Here is a 17,084-nt window from a genome sequence, read left to right as displayed (position 1 = left end):
AAGAATAATTCATATTCTTAAATATAAAGCAATCTATATTTGATACAAATACGATCTATCGGTATACAAATATTCAAGGATTATAAATACTTAATACTTCACAAAATTCTTTACAATTTTTGCTTGTAAATTTTCATTTTTACAATATATACACGGTACAATTCTTGGGCACGAATACTAACGCACTTTCGTGTATCTCCATCAAACGATTACCGTTTATATAAAGTTTTCTAAGATTTAGTAATGGTGTTAATCTCATGTCAGAAATTGTAGTGAATAAATTTGACTTCAAATTCAAATATACTAAATTTTTCAAATTCAGAGACCATTCACTGTGCAACGTTTGTAATTTATTTTGTGATAAATTTAATTCTTCGAGGTAATAAAGTTTTGAAAAAGCCAACTCACCGATGTGACTTATTTCATTATTCTGTAGACTTAATTTTCTCAATTTAGTCAACGTAATTGTATGCGTAATACTGCGAATCTCATTATTACTTAGAGACAATGTTGTGAGCTTATCAAAGTAAGGTAAATCAGGAAAAACCATCAAATAGTTGTCATGCAAAAACAAAGATTGTAACATAGGGAAAAATTGTCCGTTGATAAAATATGTTGGGATATCACTAATTATGTTGTGCGACAAATCTAATGTCGTTAAAACTGGAAAATTTGTTTGTGATATATTCAAAAAAGAGTTACTTATGTTACAATTAACCAGTGAAAGCGTTCTTAGATTACTGGTAGGAACGTCGAACGTTTTGAGACGATTTCCGTCTAAGTATAATGCTTCTACGTTCGCCATATCCACGAGATGGAAAGTTTCAATATTATTGTTCTCTAAATGAAAACTTTTCAAGCTATAGGGTAATTTTTGGAATAAATAAGGTTTGACGAATTGTAAACCAATATCCCTAAGATATAAATTTATAAGTCGTGGAAAAGATACGTTGAAAGAATGTTGAAAATATTTAAACTGAATTCCGTCTAAATAAAGGTTTTCCAACTTTGGAAAATAGGAGTGTGGCTTGCCAAGTACCGCATTAAAGTCTACATTGTTGTTTGAAATGGATGAAGTATGCCATTCATTGTGCCGTTGATGACTTAAGATTAAGGTTTTCAAATTATCATGTCTGAAATTCAACAGTTCTTCAAACGGAATTATATTTCGCGCCAGATTCAAACAGTCCAAATTTGGAACATTTTTGAAGATGTTTTCGTCAATGTTACTAATTTGATTGTTTGCTAAAGAAATAGAATGTATATGTTTGCTTCTGACTACTTTCGTAGGAACTTGCACAAGATTCATATCTTCGAGTAGTACCGTTTCATCATTGTAACATTTCTGAATTTCTTCGTCCACAGAAGGATTATCTGGTACAGGCAAATTGAAATTAATTATTCTAGTATTTATCCTGGAGACCAGGAACACTAAGAAAATGAGCAAGTATCTCATTGTCATTTCTTATATATCTGAAACAAAAAAATTCCATGGCTACTTCTTATTTCTTTCTCTTTCTATGCTTTTGAAGAATATCCGCGAAGACTACCTCATTTCTTTTTTATTTTCATGAGACTATATAGTTTTACTACTTGACTCAAATTAGGTAAGTAGAAATATACTCTAGGTGGTAGTAAATAATATTTACTATTGCTAATATTGTTAATAGTACTATTTACCTAGTACCAATACTATTTAAATAGTATTTATTGTCACCTAGAATTATCTTTCTATTCATTTTACTGTTTCTATTCACTCTATTTTATAGTACGTAACAAAAGAACAGAAAAATCTGATAATGATTATTCTCTACTGTATCTGAATACTTACTATTTAATGCCGATGAAGTATCAAGTAGAAAGAGGTGCGGCAGACTCTTCAGAACTGCAGACGTTCTTTGACAATATTGCTCAAATACACCGCATTTAAATACTGAATGCTCGCAGTTGCATCCGATCTAAATTATATTAAATTATCTTAAATGATGTCATTTGAGGAGAAGGAGGAGGTTTCACCTTTGATAAACTATAACAGAGCTGACTTTATTTCTATCACTATATCTTGATGTATACATCATTGGTAACTAAATACGTGTGTGTATGCTCTTACAGAAACATTCCGTATCTTTTAACGATTACCATGAACAGATGAATGGCCTCAGCATCGCTAATGTCTTACACGGAAATCAAACTTTGAAGAATCGTAACTTGAAGATTCATAGAAACGATTGATCAGCAAAAGAAGGCTCAGACTCCACAGAAAATGGATTGATCAGATTTTATCATTTAATTATACAGCTACTAATGTTCCTCCAACTTACAATAACATAATACTTCATAGTATCTGATAATAGTGGGTAACTATAATTAATCACTTTAATTATAATTTATCGAGCAACATGTTTTCTATGCATATATCAGTCTAATAAGAGGCACTAGATTCTTTTGACCAAAATTTCTCTCCATTTGTTTTTCTATTAGCATTTATTATGCAATATTTAAAAGAGACAAAATAAGATAATAGAGATTAACAACTTGAAATGACCAAATAATTATGAGTTAATATTCAGCTGCAACTGTATTAAGTATCGTAACTCCTGCTACTGAAATGGTGTAATTGAAATCGTCGATTATGCTACATAAACTGAAACGAAATCCGCTTTACATTATGTTTAATAACTCCGCTTTTTCTTCAAAACATTCAATCATTTTTTGTAGCCTCCTTGGATTCTTTTTGTGACTCGATAGAGTCTTTTCTAAGCACATTGTGTTTGTGACTTAATTGCTCCGTCGGATCTTCATACCTATGTTTTATATCCGACCAAAGTCTCTGCCAAAGAAGAATCAAATATTTTAAATTTTGCAAAGTGAAAATTTTACTAAAAGTTAACATTGTAAATTATATGTTACTAAAAAACTCATTTCCAAAATACAATGCATTTAAGAAATATGGCAATTTGAATGAAAAATTGAACAAATGTATTAATCAGATATGAACGTACTCCTTCGTTAATCCATTCAAATATGTTTTCGCAAGCGTGGTCGTAAGCTCTTTCGAAAAACATCGAGGTAATGACGATGGCCAGAGTGAAGGTGGATGATCGCTTGAAAATATAGCGATAAATAAAACGTGCAGCCATTTTCGATACCGCAGTTTCAGTGAAATTGTTTCTGAAACTTCTTTTCCATACAGCTTGAACCGATTCGATCTTCAATAACTCTCAAAGTTCATGTAGTTCAACAAAATAAGATCATTGGTTAAAAAATCAAACACTGTTTATATTTATTTGTAAATAATATAATTAATATTTGATAAAAAATATGTACAATATTTCGATACTGTAATCTATTTAACATACATGAAAAATGTAGTCAGTCTTAGATGAAAGGATGTTTTTGGTGAAGACTGAAGTGTAATCTATCACAAAATAGAATTTTCAATTTCATTCACTAAACATATTCGAATCATCTGTGTAAACTGTGTCTAGGTAAGCACAAAATTTTAAGGACTACTATTTTGCTTCAGCAGAAATGAAATTTCGTACATCGGAGCATGGTTCTTGTAATACTTTTCGCGATAATCTAATGTGTCCGTTTACTGGATCTCGTCCGAAATACTTTACTTCTATTTCCTGGCCAACCTCTAATCCAAGCGCGCTAGGATGATATACTTTACGTCGATCTAACTGTGAAATGGGTAATAACGTTGGGGCCATGTTAGGATATAACGTAACCATAACTCCTCCTTCACGAATTTCAGTTATCTTCGCTTTATAAATATCACCAAATGTTAATGTTGGTTCAGCAGTTTTCTCAAAAAGTTTATTTATCATTTCTTTGGCTTCGTCCATTGCATTCTGATTTGGCGCGAATACAGAATACACATTCTCATCTTGTAGATGTATCTGCAAAAAATAATTGTCAGAATAGTTTTATACTTAATGACAAATCCATCAATTTAGATTTATGTCAAACGTACATTGACTCCTGTTTCAAGAAAGATTTTCTTTAAATTTATTCCTCCCACGCCAAGAAACTTTGCTCTCTTTTGCACAGGAATTTCAATAGTTTCAACTACAGGTTTGTTCTCTTTCTTATCAGTCTTCGACGATGAAAGTACTTTATTCATAGTAGCAATGATTCGACTTTTGGCTACACTTGCTTGCATGATGCTTTCCATTATTATTTTCAAAGGAATACCTGGTATCTTTACATCAGCCTGTAATGCGGTAAATCCTTTCTTTGTGCCAGCTATTTTAAAATCCATATCTCCAAGATAGTCCTCTATACCCTATTATCAAAAGCATAAAAAATTCATTTCTTCTGCCTTGAATATTCTACTTATGTTTTAATTGAAACATAATTACTAATATATCTGTTAATATTTTATATTTTTCGATGTTTTTTTTATCCTTTTGTCGAACTTTTGTTATTAATCCTATAGCTACACCAGCAACTGGAGCTGATATTGGTACACCTGCATCCATCAATGCTAAACTTCCACCACATACAGTAGCCATAGAAGAAGAACCTTGAATCAACGATAGGGAGATATTACTCTTATCATCAAGTAACTCTTCGTAAATTTACAACTTACCATTGGATTCTAATACTTCACTTGTGAGTCTTATAGCAAATGGATAATCTTTTGGTACCACGCATTGTAGACTTTTTTCTGCTAATGCACCGTGACCTATTTCTCTACGATTAAATCCAGCAAGTCTGCCTGTTTCGTTAGTTGCATATGGAGGAAATTCGTAATGCAAAAAAAAGTTCTTTTCTTTTACTCCACTGCAAGTTTTCAAAAAATGATATTTATCTGTATGCCATAAATATTCCTTAAGAATTGATATACAGGATACCTAGCCAACATCGATACAAGATCCAGTTTAAGAGCATTTTCTATAGAATCCAGAGTTACTGCACATAAAACTTGAGTTTGTCCTCTCTGAAAAAAGGCAGAACCATGAACTGGTCGAAATAAATTTACTTGGCATGTGATATCTCTTATCTGATCCATTTCACGGCCATCACACCTAAAATTAACAACGTGCATATACTTAATATATATGTAATGCTTAATAATTGTAATTAAATATTTATATCATGCATAAAAATCACCTTTTATTTTTTTCAAATACTAAAGATCTAAAAACTTGTTTAATAAGCTTGTCAAAAGCTTTTGTAGCAAATTCTGCATTGTTTGGATTATCATGTGTCAAGCTGTTTAACATTTTGGATCTCAGATCATTAATAGCATTGTCTCGTGACATTTTATCATGACTATAACATGTAAAAATATTATGTAGCTCATTTTTTGAAAAGTCACTTACAGCATCTGTCATATCATTGGGCACTTCAGAATTCTGTGGAAGTTTTGCTTTACATTTTCCAACTTGTTTTTGTAAATTCATTATAGACTGTATAATTATTTGACATTCTTTAACAGCCAATCGTATTGCTTTTCGAAGGTCCTGTTCTAAAACATCATTAGCTGATCCCTCTAACATGACAATAAGATTCTTCCCTGTGCATGTCACAACAAGATTCAATGAACTATGCTGAAGTTCTTGTCGTACAGGATTAATTATGAATTCATTATTAACAAGACCAACTTTCACAGCTGCTACAGGTCCATCCCATGGAACATCAGAAATGCTTAAAACTGCTGACGCAGCATTAATAGCTAGCACATCTGGATCATGAATTCCATCAACAGCCATTAAGTTACACACTAATTGTGTTTCATAACTATACTCTTCACTAAACAGTGGGCGTATGGATCTATCTATTACTCTACTTGTGAGAACCTCTTGTTCTGTGAAACCAAATTCTCTACGAAAAAAATTTGTTGGTATACGGCCTATAGCTGCAGCTTTTTGTCGATAATTTACAGTTAGTGGAACTATAGAACTATTGCTAGGTTCATTTTGTCTAACTACAGTAGCCATAACCACTGTCTCACCAAACATAGCAGTAACATTTCCACTCGCAAGCCGTGCATATTTTCCACATTCAAATGTCATCTTTCTCCTGAAATAAGAAATCTTTTAACATAAATGGAAATAAATGGGATCATGTAAAAAAGAATTTTATTGAAACAGCTAAGCTTATTTTGCAAATTAACATTTAGGTTAAAAAACACATGGAAACGTTACCCGTTGGATAGTTCCACTTGTACAAAGTGATTTCCAGATTGTGTCGAATTAAATCTATTAAACGTATTTCCATTTTTGTTCTGATTCTTTAAACATAAAAAGATTATATTTCTCTTATTTAACAATCCACTGCGTCTGAACAACACCATGTTTACGCTGATTAGATTTAATTTTAACATTTCCACGTTGACCAAGCTGGAACAGCAAAAAGTCCTAAAGCTAAAGCGTGCATTTTCATTACGAAAAATAATGTAATATGAGTTCGAATTTCGAACTTATTTTTTAATGATTCAGTAATCTACTCGACAAATTTTAGTACTTGGTACTAGAAGTATTATTTGCATATAAAAACAATGTATTCGTTCAATTTGAACTTATATGTTAAACATAAAATGCGTAAACACTGCTCGATTAATTGCATCAGTTAAATGACGAATTACCAGTTGCATTCAGTTGCATTATTCGTTTGATATAAAAAAAATCTTTCAACCAACTTTGTTTAAGCACAAACATCAATTACAAGTTATACTGTAGTTTACGTATTCACAATTTCTTATGAAATGTTCGACCACGTGCTAATATTTACCTAGAATCATGTTTCGCATGATACACGTGTGTTCAAGAATTCCTAATAAAAGAAACTTACATACGAATAATTGTCTATATTATAATGAACCCAAAAGATCAAACTATCCAGTAGTGTATGATAGACCACCAAAAGATGAAAATTTCAGTCTACTTGGTAGACTACGAGAAGGATGGAAAAATGTCAAAGAAGAATTTTCATTGCTAGCTCACGAAATCCGAGATGGTTATACGCTACACAAATCTGTGGTGATACCAAATGAAGACGTCGTTGTTTGGAAGTTTGATGGAACTGAAAAATCATTGGATCAATGGATTGTCACTTGTGACAGCGATTATAATGAAGGTTTCTCAACTGCTAAGTAAGCATCCAATAATACTGTACAAAAACTGTGTAAACAAAAGGAAATAAAAAACATATTTCGTTTATTTTTTTTAGATTAGATTTGTCACCGCGTGGTACTGGAATATTTCATGGTACATTAAGTACACGTACACCAAAAGATGGTAAAATTGATAAATCTGGTTTTTGTAATATAACTACGGTAAGGAAAATTAAATCTTTCCAACGAAAAGACTACTATGATTGGTCAGAGTTCAATACTCTTGTAATGAAAGTCAGAGGAGATGGCAGGTGTTACGCGATAAATATTTTACAAAAGGGAAACGTAGACGTAACTTGGTATGACAGTTATCATTATGTATTATATACTAGAGGTGGTCCCTATTGGCAATACGTAAAAATACCCTTCTCTAAATTTGCATTTGGATGGAAAGGAGTTCTCCAAGATAATCAGATACCTATGCCAAAAGAGCTAGTCACAAATTTGGGAATTACAGTTAGTGATCGTAAAAATGGACCCTTCAAATTAGAAATTGATTACATTGGAGTGTATCTTGATTTGTTCCATATGGAATCTTCTGCCTATGAAATGTACGATCAGAGTAAAATGTAATTATGCAGTGGAAGAATGCAAAACATTATTATGTGAAATAGACATTTAAATAGCATTTATTGTACAAAGTGTGTAATAAATTTATAGATAATAGTAATGCTGTATTTCTTATTAAATATTTATGATATACATACTATGTATGGCGAGATTTTGTTGAGCTGTTTTTACGTAATAATTTATATGTATTTTTTGATATCAAGTAACTTATACCACCTGCTAATGTTGTTATTGCTGTCACATAGCACAGACCTTCTAAAACTGGGTGATTTACAAAATGAAATATAGGAGCAGCCAATGTCCCAGCAACAAAAGATAACTGAATAACGGTATTAATTTTACTTATATATGTTGGAGCTAGTTGCACAGTTGCATGAGTAGGGTCAAAATACCTGGCCAAAGATTTCTAAAACAAATTTTATTAAAAAATAACTTCAATATTTATTTATTTAATATAATATATAATATGATACATACTGGTGGAGGTAGAGATTTATATCTAATATATGAAGCAGCAGAAACCAGAGCAATGTCTCGTACAACAACAAGGCATGTCAGAGGAATAGGAACCAATCCAACCCAGGCTAGTGAAAGAAACAATGTACCTACAAGTAATTTATCTGCAACTGGGTCTAAGAAACTACCAAGTTTCGATGCTTGAGATGTCCATGTACGTGCAATCCATCCATCTGCTAAATCACTAAATCCTGCAATTATTAATAGCCACAATGCTACCTGTAACATAAAAAAATATCATTGATTTACTTAGCATAACAACTAATAAACCTAAATGTTATCACATTTACCTGATAATCTTGAGATAAAATCAAATAACTTAAATAAGGAGATGTTACAATTCTACCCATACAAAGTAAATTTGGTATTGTCCAAATGTTTTCTTTTTCAATGATTTGTTCTACTTTTCGTTTTGTTTGTTTGATGTCCTGAAGTATTTGTGATCTTAATGCCTTTCTCTTAGCAATACGTTCCTTCTTAGTAAGATAACTTTTGTGATGATTATTAATTCCAGTAGAATACACACTTGCATTATACATTAAATATTGTTTGAAGCATTTCTCTAACAAGTATTTATTTAAAGTTGTGGATTGTTTAAACCGTAATATCGTACAGTAGCTCATAATTACTTGCTCCTGCTTTTGGAATAACATAAAGAGAAAAGAAATCATAACAGCTAACGTTAATCTGTTTTTTATAAATATGAAAACCATAAACATAAATCATGTTTCACTACATTTTATAATACACAAATTTTATGATACCTACAACATAAAATAGATAAGTTTTAAACTAATAATATTTTTTCGCCAGAAATCCAAACTTTTTCAAAATTAAGACTGTCAATAAATTTGACATGTATATTTTCGACAGGTACTAATCGCTAATATTAAAGCACAGAAAGAAGAGTTGATTGGATGTGCATATTTATTCAGAACTGTCTTAAAATATGTTTAATTTCCTTTAGTAATGTCTATAACTGCTTCTATCGATACATATTATCAAAAGAAAACGATGAAATATCTTATCTTTAAGGTTATGTTGATTAATAACAAATAACACATGGATCTTACCCCCATCAAATTAAAAATTTTCGTGTTCCACATGTAGCAAAATATGCAATCAAAACAGTGTCTCTGTATGTACAAAGTAGCCAATCATATGACTGTTTTTATTATTTTTATTGGTGATTTTATAATTTCAAAGTTAAGAAGCATCGTTTATCTCTAAACGAATCGAGTAAGTATGACAAAAAATATGATTGAAATGTTCATGACTTAACTAAAAATAATCACATCGACGACAATTAATAAATACAATACGTATATATTTAAATGGCTCGAGTCATGTCATCAATTATATAAAGCGATCAACATATGAGGAAATAGCTGAATAGAGTCGTAAAACATTTGCATAATTTTGAACAATAGAATAGTCAATATATGTTTATAAGATATTGATTACCAATAATATGAACTACCATCGTTTTTCAATATTTGCGCTTCGGTTGCTGTATTAAAATAATAATTCCTTTAAGCTTTAATATGACTCATCGTATTACATTTAAAATTGTGTCGTGATCCAATCTCATTTTATAGAAATTCAAGAATCCTAACAAAAACTTACACGAACGCTTTTAAATAAAATAAAAATTAATTTGTCCATCGACCCTTAAGCGGTTTTTACAATTAGTAATTTATCGATCAACCCCCTCCTTGAATAAATCGATTCATTCTACGAAAACGGAGTCGCGTATCATTCAAGCAACAAGGTTATCCAATTAAAGAATCGAAAATATATACACTTTAAATGAAGAAAATCAAGTAATACAAAGTTATGCTACCCATAAATACACGCATAAAAAGATAATGAACTTACTCATTAGTCAAAGGTATTTAAAGTAAAACTCCTGCAAAGTATTCACTTTCATTCGTACCTCATTTATTTAAAGCCTTTTCAATAATGCAATATAAAGATCGATGACTGTAATTGTTATTAAAGTAATCTTAAGCAATTCGACTAAATCGAACCAAAGCATCGTCGTAGAATTCAAGTCATATTGCCAATAACACAACTCCTTATAGTATACTCTAAAAACTATTTTACTTTCCGAAAACTATAATATATTCATATGTCAGAAAGAAAAAATTTCCAGACTTAAGTTTAAATGACCTTTCGTCCTCAGGAAAAGTAGAATGCGCCAAAGTAATATCATCTATTCCGGCGTCACCCTGTATAAAACAGGGGCGGATCCAGAAACTTTCCTTAAGGGGGCAGGGAAGCAAAATATATAAAATACATATTTGAACCTTCCACATAATTCGAAATTTGCCTGTAATTAATATTTTAATATTTCTATCTAATACTATAGCCCAAATAATTAAATTCGCATGAATCCTTTATACAGTAAGTGTGTACTTAACAAAATGTTTCAAAATGTGACACTTTTTTACATATTCAAATATAAAATGTTCCATAAATGCATAAAAATCTGCGGTCTAATTATTAACCTTGGGAGAAGGCCATCGCTCCCATCGTCCCCCTTTAGATCCGCCCTTGTATAAACATTCACCCCACCCCTCCGTTCCTCCCTCCTTGTAAAGTAACTAGCAAACAGGTTGAGAACCCACATCTTGAACCAATCGATTCCCCCGCGAGGAGAACCTCTGAACGAGCTTCCTCAGGCGGAGCGTGCGTGCAACCCCCACGCGCACGCGTCCGACTGGTCGAGGTATTGCAGGCGCACACGTCTCGGTAAGAGCAACAGAGTGCTGTGTGTATACCCCCGCCCACGTATTATTATTCGGCTGGCTGGTGAGCACGCTTCCTGGCGATCGCGAACGGGCCACGAGCGTCTCCTAAGGACAAGTTCGCGGCGTGCGTAGAATGAATTCAACATTCGCGGACGAGGACTCGCCGCGTTCGACCGACGGAAACGCGTAAATGGGAGGCCTTTAATGCGACACGAGGGCGAGCATGATTCTGGCTGGATCAGACCATTTTCTGGCGGGTAAGTCCACTATACTCCGCGAGACCACTCTCCTCGGCGAAGGCAACCTTGCCACCTTGGAAGAAGGTGGCCACTAGAAGAGATACTGTCGCGTTTCGAAAAACGAATGAGAACGTCCGAGAATCGAACGTACTGCTCCCTCGTCCCTTTCCTCGCGGTCAGACTCGAGGGTGACCCTGTTTGGATTTCCCACGGACTGATCGATTTCCCTCGGCGAGTTCGAGGGAATCGTTTCGCGGAATAAGAGGAATGATCGAGAATGTTTGGAAGCTTGATGCCGTGTCGTGGTCCGCATTGCGCAAACCGAGTACTGCTCTGAGTAAGCACACTAGGACGATGGTCCCCTCGGGAGGAAACTCTTTGACCACCGTGCTTGGAAACTTTCTTCCTCCGTGTGGGAATATAGCGAGTGGCTCGCGAATGAATCGGCTCGAGCGGCGTGTTCGCTGCGCAATATCGCGGGAGGTTTGCGTGGCAACTGGAGCGATGGTTAATTATTCCAGGTCATTACGACGTGTCGCTGTTTAAACGCGCTCGATACATGGCAATAGCGTGCACGGCCAACGGAGGTAGAAGGATTTTAATCGGTGCACGGGTGAACGGCTCTCCCCATGGCCGATAAATAAATAATTTATCGACTATATGCCCTTCTTAACGGCGCTGCTCGCCTCCATCCCCTCCTCTTCTGAGGTTCCCTGCGTTTCCAATTTCGCTTTTATTATAAAGCAATCGATCGTTTTCACGGACGATAAATTAGGCAGCTGTACGTTTAGGTGTCTTTCATTCTACTGACGATCGATTTTCAGTACCTGTGGAAGCGACAGCATTTCTGGGTGCCGTTGCTGGCTTCGTGGTTCTTCTCCTGGCTTTGTTTCTCTACCTCTCACGCAAGTGGTGCTTCACCCCGCCGTCCACCACTGCGCTTTTCGGCGGTGTTTGCGTTCCCCTGTGTGAATCTAACAACAGCTCTACCTCGCAGATCACGAAGAACATTGGTGAGTTCGGGGGACCGCAGTAACAGTCAGGAATTAGGTTTCTATGATTTATAGAGTAATTATTAATGAGAGGGTGTCTTGGCAGGAAAGGCATTCTCCTACTCGGATCCAGAGACTAGCTCCGACTCGGAAGAAGACGCCCTTCGTCTGAATTCTCGCCCTCATCCGCCGCCGGATACTCTAACCATCCAGGCCGAGGATGGACCAACTATCGTGGGTCAGTTATAATTTCTTCATAAGAGAAATGTTTCGTTTTTCACCCTCTTGTGTTGTAAGATCGTACTTTGATCACTATTGTAACCATTTCTCTGTATTTTTTAGACGCTGGAACTACCTCAAGCAGCTGTACAGAGGAACACTCTCCTACGGACCAACAACAGGTAAATTAAGACCTTAGCGAAGGGTGTATAGTTACTAGGAAGTTGGATTTCTGCTTACATACTTTATCACGCTATGTTCCATTGCCTAGTTCTAATTAGTTTATCTTCTACTAGTAATTCAGCACAGTTCTGACGATAAATGTTTTTAATCTTACAGTGCGTAGTAGAAGTTGGAGCCTCTAGTATCCTGCTCGATACCAGAGAACTGAGGGAACAGGAAGTAGAGGTCGAACAGAATGGACCGACGACCAATGACGTCATCACGACAATGGGCACCGTCACGGAGGAGGTGGGCAGCTTGGAGGTCGCCTTTTTGTATGACGCCCCAATGCGAGAGATGACGGTTCGTACTATGCTATACTTTACTTATTTACGATAGTAGTAGAGAGTTGTGTGGCTCATTAATTATGGCTAACATCGTCCCACCCTTGTTCAGGTTCACGTACTGCAAGGACGAAACTACCCTGAAGGTATAGGCGGCAGTCAGGTGCGCCTGGTGCTTCTACCATCGAAGAAACAGAGACGCAAGACGAGAGTTCGCCAGGGGACGTCTCCCCAGTACATGGAGAGCTTCTTGCTCCCTCGCGTGAATCCAGAGGACGTGAATGCGATGGGGGTGCGCTTGAGAGTTTACCTCTGGGGCGGAAGAATGCGTCGAGAGAGATTGCTCGGCGAGGCCAGAGTCTCCTTCGATCAGATTAATCTTCAGCTCGAGACAACTCTCTGGTTAACATTACAACCACCACCTTCATCGTCGGTAATCTATTCCCTGTCGTTAGCATAAACTTAGAGCCATCAGTCATTTTTTTATTCTCCTAGTCAAAGTATAAAAAACTAATCTATTTATAATCGCTTAGGTACAAGATTGGGGCACAACTAGTAGTTTGACTCGCAGCGACTCGACAGGATCTCAACAGTCTGTACAGTCATATGCCTCGCCAACCATACCACCCTATGGAAGCAGTATGAAGGGCGGAAGCGTGGCAGAAATTCTGATAGGCTTGGCGTATAACGGGACGACGGGACGCTTATCGGTAGAAATAATCAAAGGGTCACATTTCCGAGGTGGCGGTGGTAACGACACGAAACCACCCGACACGTACGTCAAGCTTGCTCTTGTGGATAGTAATGGTCACGAAATGGAGCGATCCAAAACTGGTCTGAAGCGTGCCCAACCCAACCCTCTTTACAAGGAAACTTTCATATTCCAGGTACTCTTATCACATTTCGTAACATGCTGACCTCCCTACGAGATAGTCACATCTGAAAACTAATTTAAAAATGACTGTAGGTTGCTCTGTTCCAACTTGGCGACGTGACGCTTTTTTTGTCTGTCTATAATCGACGAAGAGGCGGAATGGGAAGGAAAGGAAGGGAAATGATCGGTTGGCTGAGTTTGGGACTAAACAGTTCCGGTGCAGAGGAGCTCCAGCATTGGAACGACATGCGTGCGGCTAGACAGCCAACACAGGTTCAACGCTGGCACTCTCTGCTACGTCCTTGAAACACTTGATCACGACTGAGTTCCTGTTTATCGGAGAAGAAACATTTTACCTTAAGATACGATAAGGATACTACGGTTTGATCGATAGAGAGCACGCTGGTGGTAGCAGCGGTCGCGTCATTGCGCGCTGTCACGCACGACTGATCGGTTCGATAGCGAACAAACGAAAAAAGAACAAAAAAAGCAGCCAAAAAGAAGTTTGTCGAGATGAACGGTTGGCCGTTCGATTTTTGGATACCTGCCGTCGTGTTACTGCCCGAACAGAAACACCGAAGTCAATAGTGCAAATATGTCGATCCGTCGATGCTGCATCAGTCAGAGCTGTCATTATCTTCGCACGACGATAGCTTCGAGTTCAAAACTCTCTCGATGTACCAAGTACATTCCTTTTTGATACGCCGGACGGAGTTGAGGGTCTTTTCAGCATACATATTACGTATGTATATCAAACATATGCAACAAGAAACTGAAAAAATACACGCGCCAATACACAAACACTGAGTACTCGTACCCACGTATACACATTTTTGTACATATACAGAGCGTTTCCCCTGGTTTCAGACGCGTGGAGGTTTCTGACTTCCTGTGCCATTCAAGGTGATACTCTACGCAGCTGAATTTTGGAAATGTCCTGTATATATTGGGCGGGATGCTTGAAATTCTCATCTTATTAGTTTGTAAACTAAATTTCAACACTATAGTGACTGTCTGTATAAATATTCATAAAAAAGAGAGATAAAGATAAGCAAACTTAGTAGCATTTTATTCAAAGCATTCTTCATGAGATTTAATCAACTTTTGTCAGCGTTCTTTAAAGAGACATATTCCACAGAGGTACCACGCTCGGTCCTTCGATGAAAAAAGTCTCAAAGTGATTGCTGAATTTCTTCGCAGTTTTTGAAATTTTTGATCCATCAAAATCATTAAATCTCTACGTTTAAACTTTAAGTACTATTCAAACACTACGATTAAAATTTCAAAGTTATGCGTCGTCGTGCCAAAATTTAGTTTACAATCTAATAATTGTAGTACCTCAGTATCGTTACTTCTAACAAAGGGTTCGATAACATTAGTATGTCTTGTCAGGACATTCTGATATTAACGCAAATTATTGTAGGCATCTCGCCCTTTACAAACACACTAATTTCGACGGTCCTGAAACGATCGCCCATAAATGGACCGCGAAACTTTCCGACTTGATATGTGCCTGAGCCAATCTTGATCGTTTATCTTTTACTTTGTGCCTTTCACCCTTTTTAGGCCGCGTGTCCGTCGACGGAGAATCGTCGTGGGATACCCAGCCGAGTCGAGAGCCCATAATACGAATCGCGAATTTCCCTCTAGTCGTTCTCCTTTGGATGAGACGTTGACTAAAAACGATACGTGTAAACATCAGCCTCTCTCTTTCCTCTATTTCTCTCGACTCCGCGACACTTTTCCAACGGATATATCCGATCACGCAGTGCTTACTCGTACGAGTCGATACGACGAGATCTTGGTGTATATGGACGATATGGTTCGAGAATGGATTGATACGATATTGACCCCTTATTGCGGCGATCCTCGAAACTTCGAGGTCAGAGGGACACGATCGAAACGGAACTCGAGGCTGTGAAACACTTGTAATTATTTTTTTTTTCTCTTTATCCGTATCACGTGTACCTTTGCACGGTGATTTCGTTCGATAACTTTGGATGTTGTTAAGTAGGAAATGCAGATTTTGTACCAATTGAAGATAAGATATTTCCCTCGGGGGAAACGTGAAATTTTGTTAGACAATTATTGTATCATTCATAGGAAGGCGCTTCAAGATACTACAGGTGCAAATTTGACTGGTAAATATTACAAAACTCATACAAATTTAAGCTAATTCTAGATTCATAAGAATTATCGATGAGTGGCCACGGTTTAATGAATACTAAACACTAGATTTTCTCAGTACTTTTCCAAATCTTTCATTAATTCTATTCATCATTCAAATTTGTGCCTACAACTTTGAAACATCTTTTAGACTCGCACCAATATTTTAAATAGGTATTTTATGTTTGCACGACATAGGTAAATTTCGATTGCATTCGAAGGAGTTGAAAATGAAACAGGAGGGAGGGGGATTAGGGGAACGTATACGAAGACAGATTCACAATTCAAACGACGCACAATAAACTCGCAAAGCGCACCCCGTAAAACGCAGATGTGATCATAGAGTTGATATTACTTAAATACTAAATACTAGAGGTATACATAATGATATCGTGAGATACCGATAGACGGTAGAAATCGTTACATTAATTATCCCACGCGTTTATATATACGTATATATTAGAGAAAATCGGTGTAACTTGAGCGTAATCGGGCGACTGATTAAAGAATACATGAAACAAGGAAGAAACAAATGCTGTGAATCGTTTAAACGCTTGACTTTTTCAAGCTTTAGCGTTTAGGTAATTAACAACGGTTTAATCCATGCTCGAACTATTCTCTCTCATTCTGGTTATATTTTTAGGCGTTACGGTATTATAAAACGCGATTGCAAGGACTCAGGAGTATTTTCTTTTAGTACACGCGTGCATGAATATTTTCCTCATATTTCTGTTCTTTCCTTGGACTTTATAACACCGTCTTGACATCACAATCCCCTGACCCATATACGAAGCAAGAGCATTTTTACCTACAATTGTCTAATTTATATGTACATGTACTTCAGATTATGAAGCTTCTACACGCAATGCATGAATTTTTCCTCTGCTTTTAACTCATAAACTGGAATTAATGTTTGTCTCTTATTAAACTACCTGTCTGCGTTACTCAGTGCGTTCAATTTTGAGAAATAAACGAATGTGGAGAGTGGAGTCGCGACTAATTAAATTTGAGCGTCGCGCGACTTCAGCTAGCGTTAGTTAAATTCGGATACTCCTGACTTCTGAGTCCTAGTCACATTGTATATTGTACAGTCTGTTTATAAACAACACGATGTTGAAAGGGG

General features: G+C 36.1%; 6 protein-coding genes and 1 long non-coding RNA gene across 11 annotated transcripts; 3 read left to right on the top strand and 4 right to left on the bottom strand.

Moving 5' to 3' along the window:
- Positions 1-24: 24 nt before the first annotated feature.
- LOC143179189 (uncharacterized) lies at positions 25-1,318 on the bottom strand. The gene has a single exon (XM_076378296.1). The coding sequence runs from the start codon at positions 1,307-1,309 to the stop codon at positions 140-142; it is 1,170 nt and encodes a 389-aa protein (XP_076234411.1). The 5' UTR covers positions 1,310-1,318; the 3' UTR covers positions 25-139.
- Positions 1,319-2,033: 715 nt separating this feature from the next.
- On the bottom strand, positions 2,034-3,176 carry LOC143179038 (cytochrome b-c1 complex subunit 9-like). The gene is made up of 2 exons (XM_076378026.1): positions 3,003-3,176; positions 2,034-2,830 (listed from the first exon to the last, which is right to left on the bottom strand). The coding sequence occupies exons 1-2, from the start codon at positions 3,138-3,140 to the stop codon at positions 2,702-2,704; spliced, it is 267 nt and encodes an 88-aa protein (XP_076234141.1). The 5' UTR covers positions 3,141-3,176; the 3' UTR covers positions 2,034-2,701.
- Positions 3,177-3,276: 100 nt separating this feature from the next.
- Positions 3,277-6,307, bottom strand: Pnpase (polyribonucleotide nucleotidyltransferase 1). Its single transcript, XM_076378008.1, has 7 exons — positions 6,159-6,307; positions 5,122-6,033; positions 4,863-5,036; positions 4,598-4,791; positions 4,368-4,531; positions 3,980-4,291; positions 3,277-3,905 (listed from the first exon to the last, which is right to left on the bottom strand). Exons 1-7 carry the CDS (start codon positions 6,305-6,307, stop codon positions 3,513-3,515), a joined length of 2,298 nt encoding a protein of 765 aa, XP_076234123.1. The 3' UTR covers positions 3,277-3,512.
- Positions 6,308-6,509: 202 nt separating this feature from the next.
- Positions 6,510-7,796, top strand: Cia30 (complex I intermediate-associated protein 30). Its single transcript, XM_076378019.1, has 2 exons — positions 6,510-7,105; positions 7,183-7,796. Exons 1-2 carry the CDS (start codon positions 6,753-6,755, stop codon positions 7,697-7,699), a joined length of 870 nt encoding a protein of 289 aa, XP_076234134.1. The 5' UTR covers positions 6,510-6,752; the 3' UTR covers positions 7,700-7,796.
- Positions 7,740-10,208, bottom strand: Cls (cardiolipin synthase). Of its 5 annotated transcripts, none has more exons than XM_076378015.1 (4): positions 10,091-10,208; positions 8,503-8,850; positions 8,174-8,431; positions 7,740-8,102 (listed from the first exon to the last, which is right to left on the bottom strand). In XM_076378015.1, exons 2-4 carry the CDS (start codon positions 8,833-8,835, stop codon positions 7,833-7,835), a joined length of 861 nt encoding a protein of 286 aa, XP_076234130.1. In that variant the 5' UTR covers positions 8,836-8,850; positions 10,091-10,208; the 3' UTR covers positions 7,740-7,832. The 5 variants fall into 5 exon arrangements, with proteins under 5 accessions (XP_076234130.1, XP_076234132.1, XP_076234128.1 ...); XM_076378017.1 differs by having other exon boundaries at positions 8,503-8,847; positions 10,091-10,142; XM_076378013.1 differs by lacking the exon at positions 10,091-10,208 and adding an exon at positions 9,286-9,491.
- Positions 10,209-11,060: 852 nt separating this feature from the next.
- Syt14 (Synaptotagmin 14) lies at positions 11,061-14,103 on the top strand. Its single transcript, XM_076378011.1, has 8 exons — positions 11,061-11,222; positions 12,029-12,217; positions 12,303-12,434; positions 12,539-12,597; positions 12,755-12,940; positions 13,034-13,354; positions 13,455-13,808; positions 13,889-14,103. Exons 1-8 carry the CDS (start codon positions 11,189-11,191, stop codon positions 14,099-14,101), a joined length of 1,488 nt encoding a protein of 495 aa, XP_076234126.1. The 5' UTR covers positions 11,061-11,188; the 3' UTR covers positions 14,102-14,103.
- Positions 14,104-14,398: 295 nt separating this feature from the next.
- On the top strand, positions 14,399-15,615 carry LOC143179039 (uncharacterized). The gene is made up of 2 exons (XR_013001887.1): positions 14,399-14,537; positions 15,362-15,615. It is a non-coding gene; the product is annotated as an uncharacterized LOC143179039 (long non-coding RNA).
- The last annotated feature ends 1,469 nt before the right edge of the window (positions 15,616-17,084 follow it).

Source organism: Calliopsis andreniformis, chromosome 5 (assembly GCF_051401765.1).
Source record: "Calliopsis andreniformis isolate RMS-2024a chromosome 5, iyCalAndr_principal, whole genome shotgun sequence".
Taxonomy (NCBI): Eukaryota; Metazoa; Arthropoda; class Insecta; order Hymenoptera; family Andrenidae; genus Calliopsis; species Calliopsis andreniformis.
This window is presented reverse-complemented; position numbering and strand designations above follow the sequence as displayed.

What these genes read in the sequence shown, in the direction of transcription:
- LOC143179038 (XM_076378026.1), bottom strand. Translation starts at nt 3,140, where the DNA reads ATGGCTGCACGTTTTATTTATCGCTATATTTTCAAGCGATCATCCACC. An exon ending in TTGAATGGATTAACGAAGGA is followed by an intron (nt 2,831 to 3,002) that starts GTACGTTCATAT and finishes CTTCTTTGGCAG; the next exon opens with AGACTTTGGTCGGATATAAA.
- LOC143179189 (XM_076378296.1), bottom strand. Translation starts at nt 1,309, where the DNA reads ATGAATCTTGTGCAAGTTCCTACGAAAGTAGTCAGAAGCAAACATATA.
- Cia30 (XM_076378019.1), top strand. Translation starts at nt 6,753, where the DNA reads ATGTTTCGCATGATACACGTGTGTTCAAGAATTCCTAATAAAAGAAAC. An exon ending in GAAGGTTTCTCAACTGCTAA is followed by an intron (nt 7,106 to 7,182) that starts GTAAGCATCCAA and finishes TATTTTTTTTAG; the next exon opens with ATTAGATTTGTCACCGCGTG.
- Cls (XM_076378013.1), bottom strand. Translation starts at nt 9,318, where the DNA reads ATGTGGAACACGAAAATTTTTAATTTGATGGGG. An exon ending in AAATTTTTAATTTGATGGGG is followed by an intron (nt 8,851 to 9,285) that starts GTAAGATCCATG and finishes TTATTCCAAAAG; the next exon opens with CAGGAGCAAGTAATTATGAG. An exon ending in ATAAATCTCTACCTCCACCA is followed by an intron (nt 8,103 to 8,173) that starts GTATGTATCATA and finishes AATTTGTTTTAG; the next exon opens with AAATCTTTGGCCAGGTATTT.
- Pnpase (XM_076378008.1), bottom strand. Translation starts at nt 6,307, where the DNA reads ATGGTGTTGTTCAGACGCAGTGGATTGTTAAATAAGAGAAATATAATC. An exon ending in TGAAGTATTAGAATCCAATG is followed by an intron (nt 4,532 to 4,597) that starts GTAAGTTGTAAA and finishes CGTTGATTCAAG; the next exon opens with GTTCTTCTTCTATGGCTACT. An exon ending in TTCTTGAAACAGGAGTCAAT is followed by an intron (nt 3,906 to 3,979) that starts GTACGTTTGACA and finishes TATTTTTTGCAG; the next exon opens with ATACATCTACAAGATGAGAA.
- Syt14 (XM_076378011.1), top strand. Translation starts at nt 11,189, where the DNA reads ATGATTCTGGCTGGATCAGACCATTTTCTGGCGG. An exon ending in GCAGATCACGAAGAACATTG is followed by an intron (nt 12,218 to 12,302) that starts GTGAGTTCGGGG and finishes GTGTCTTGGCAG; the next exon opens with GAAAGGCATTCTCCTACTCG. An exon ending in CTCCTACGGACCAACAACAG is followed by an intron (nt 12,598 to 12,754) that starts GTAAATTAAGAC and finishes TTAATCTTACAG; the next exon opens with TGCGTAGTAGAAGTTGGAGC.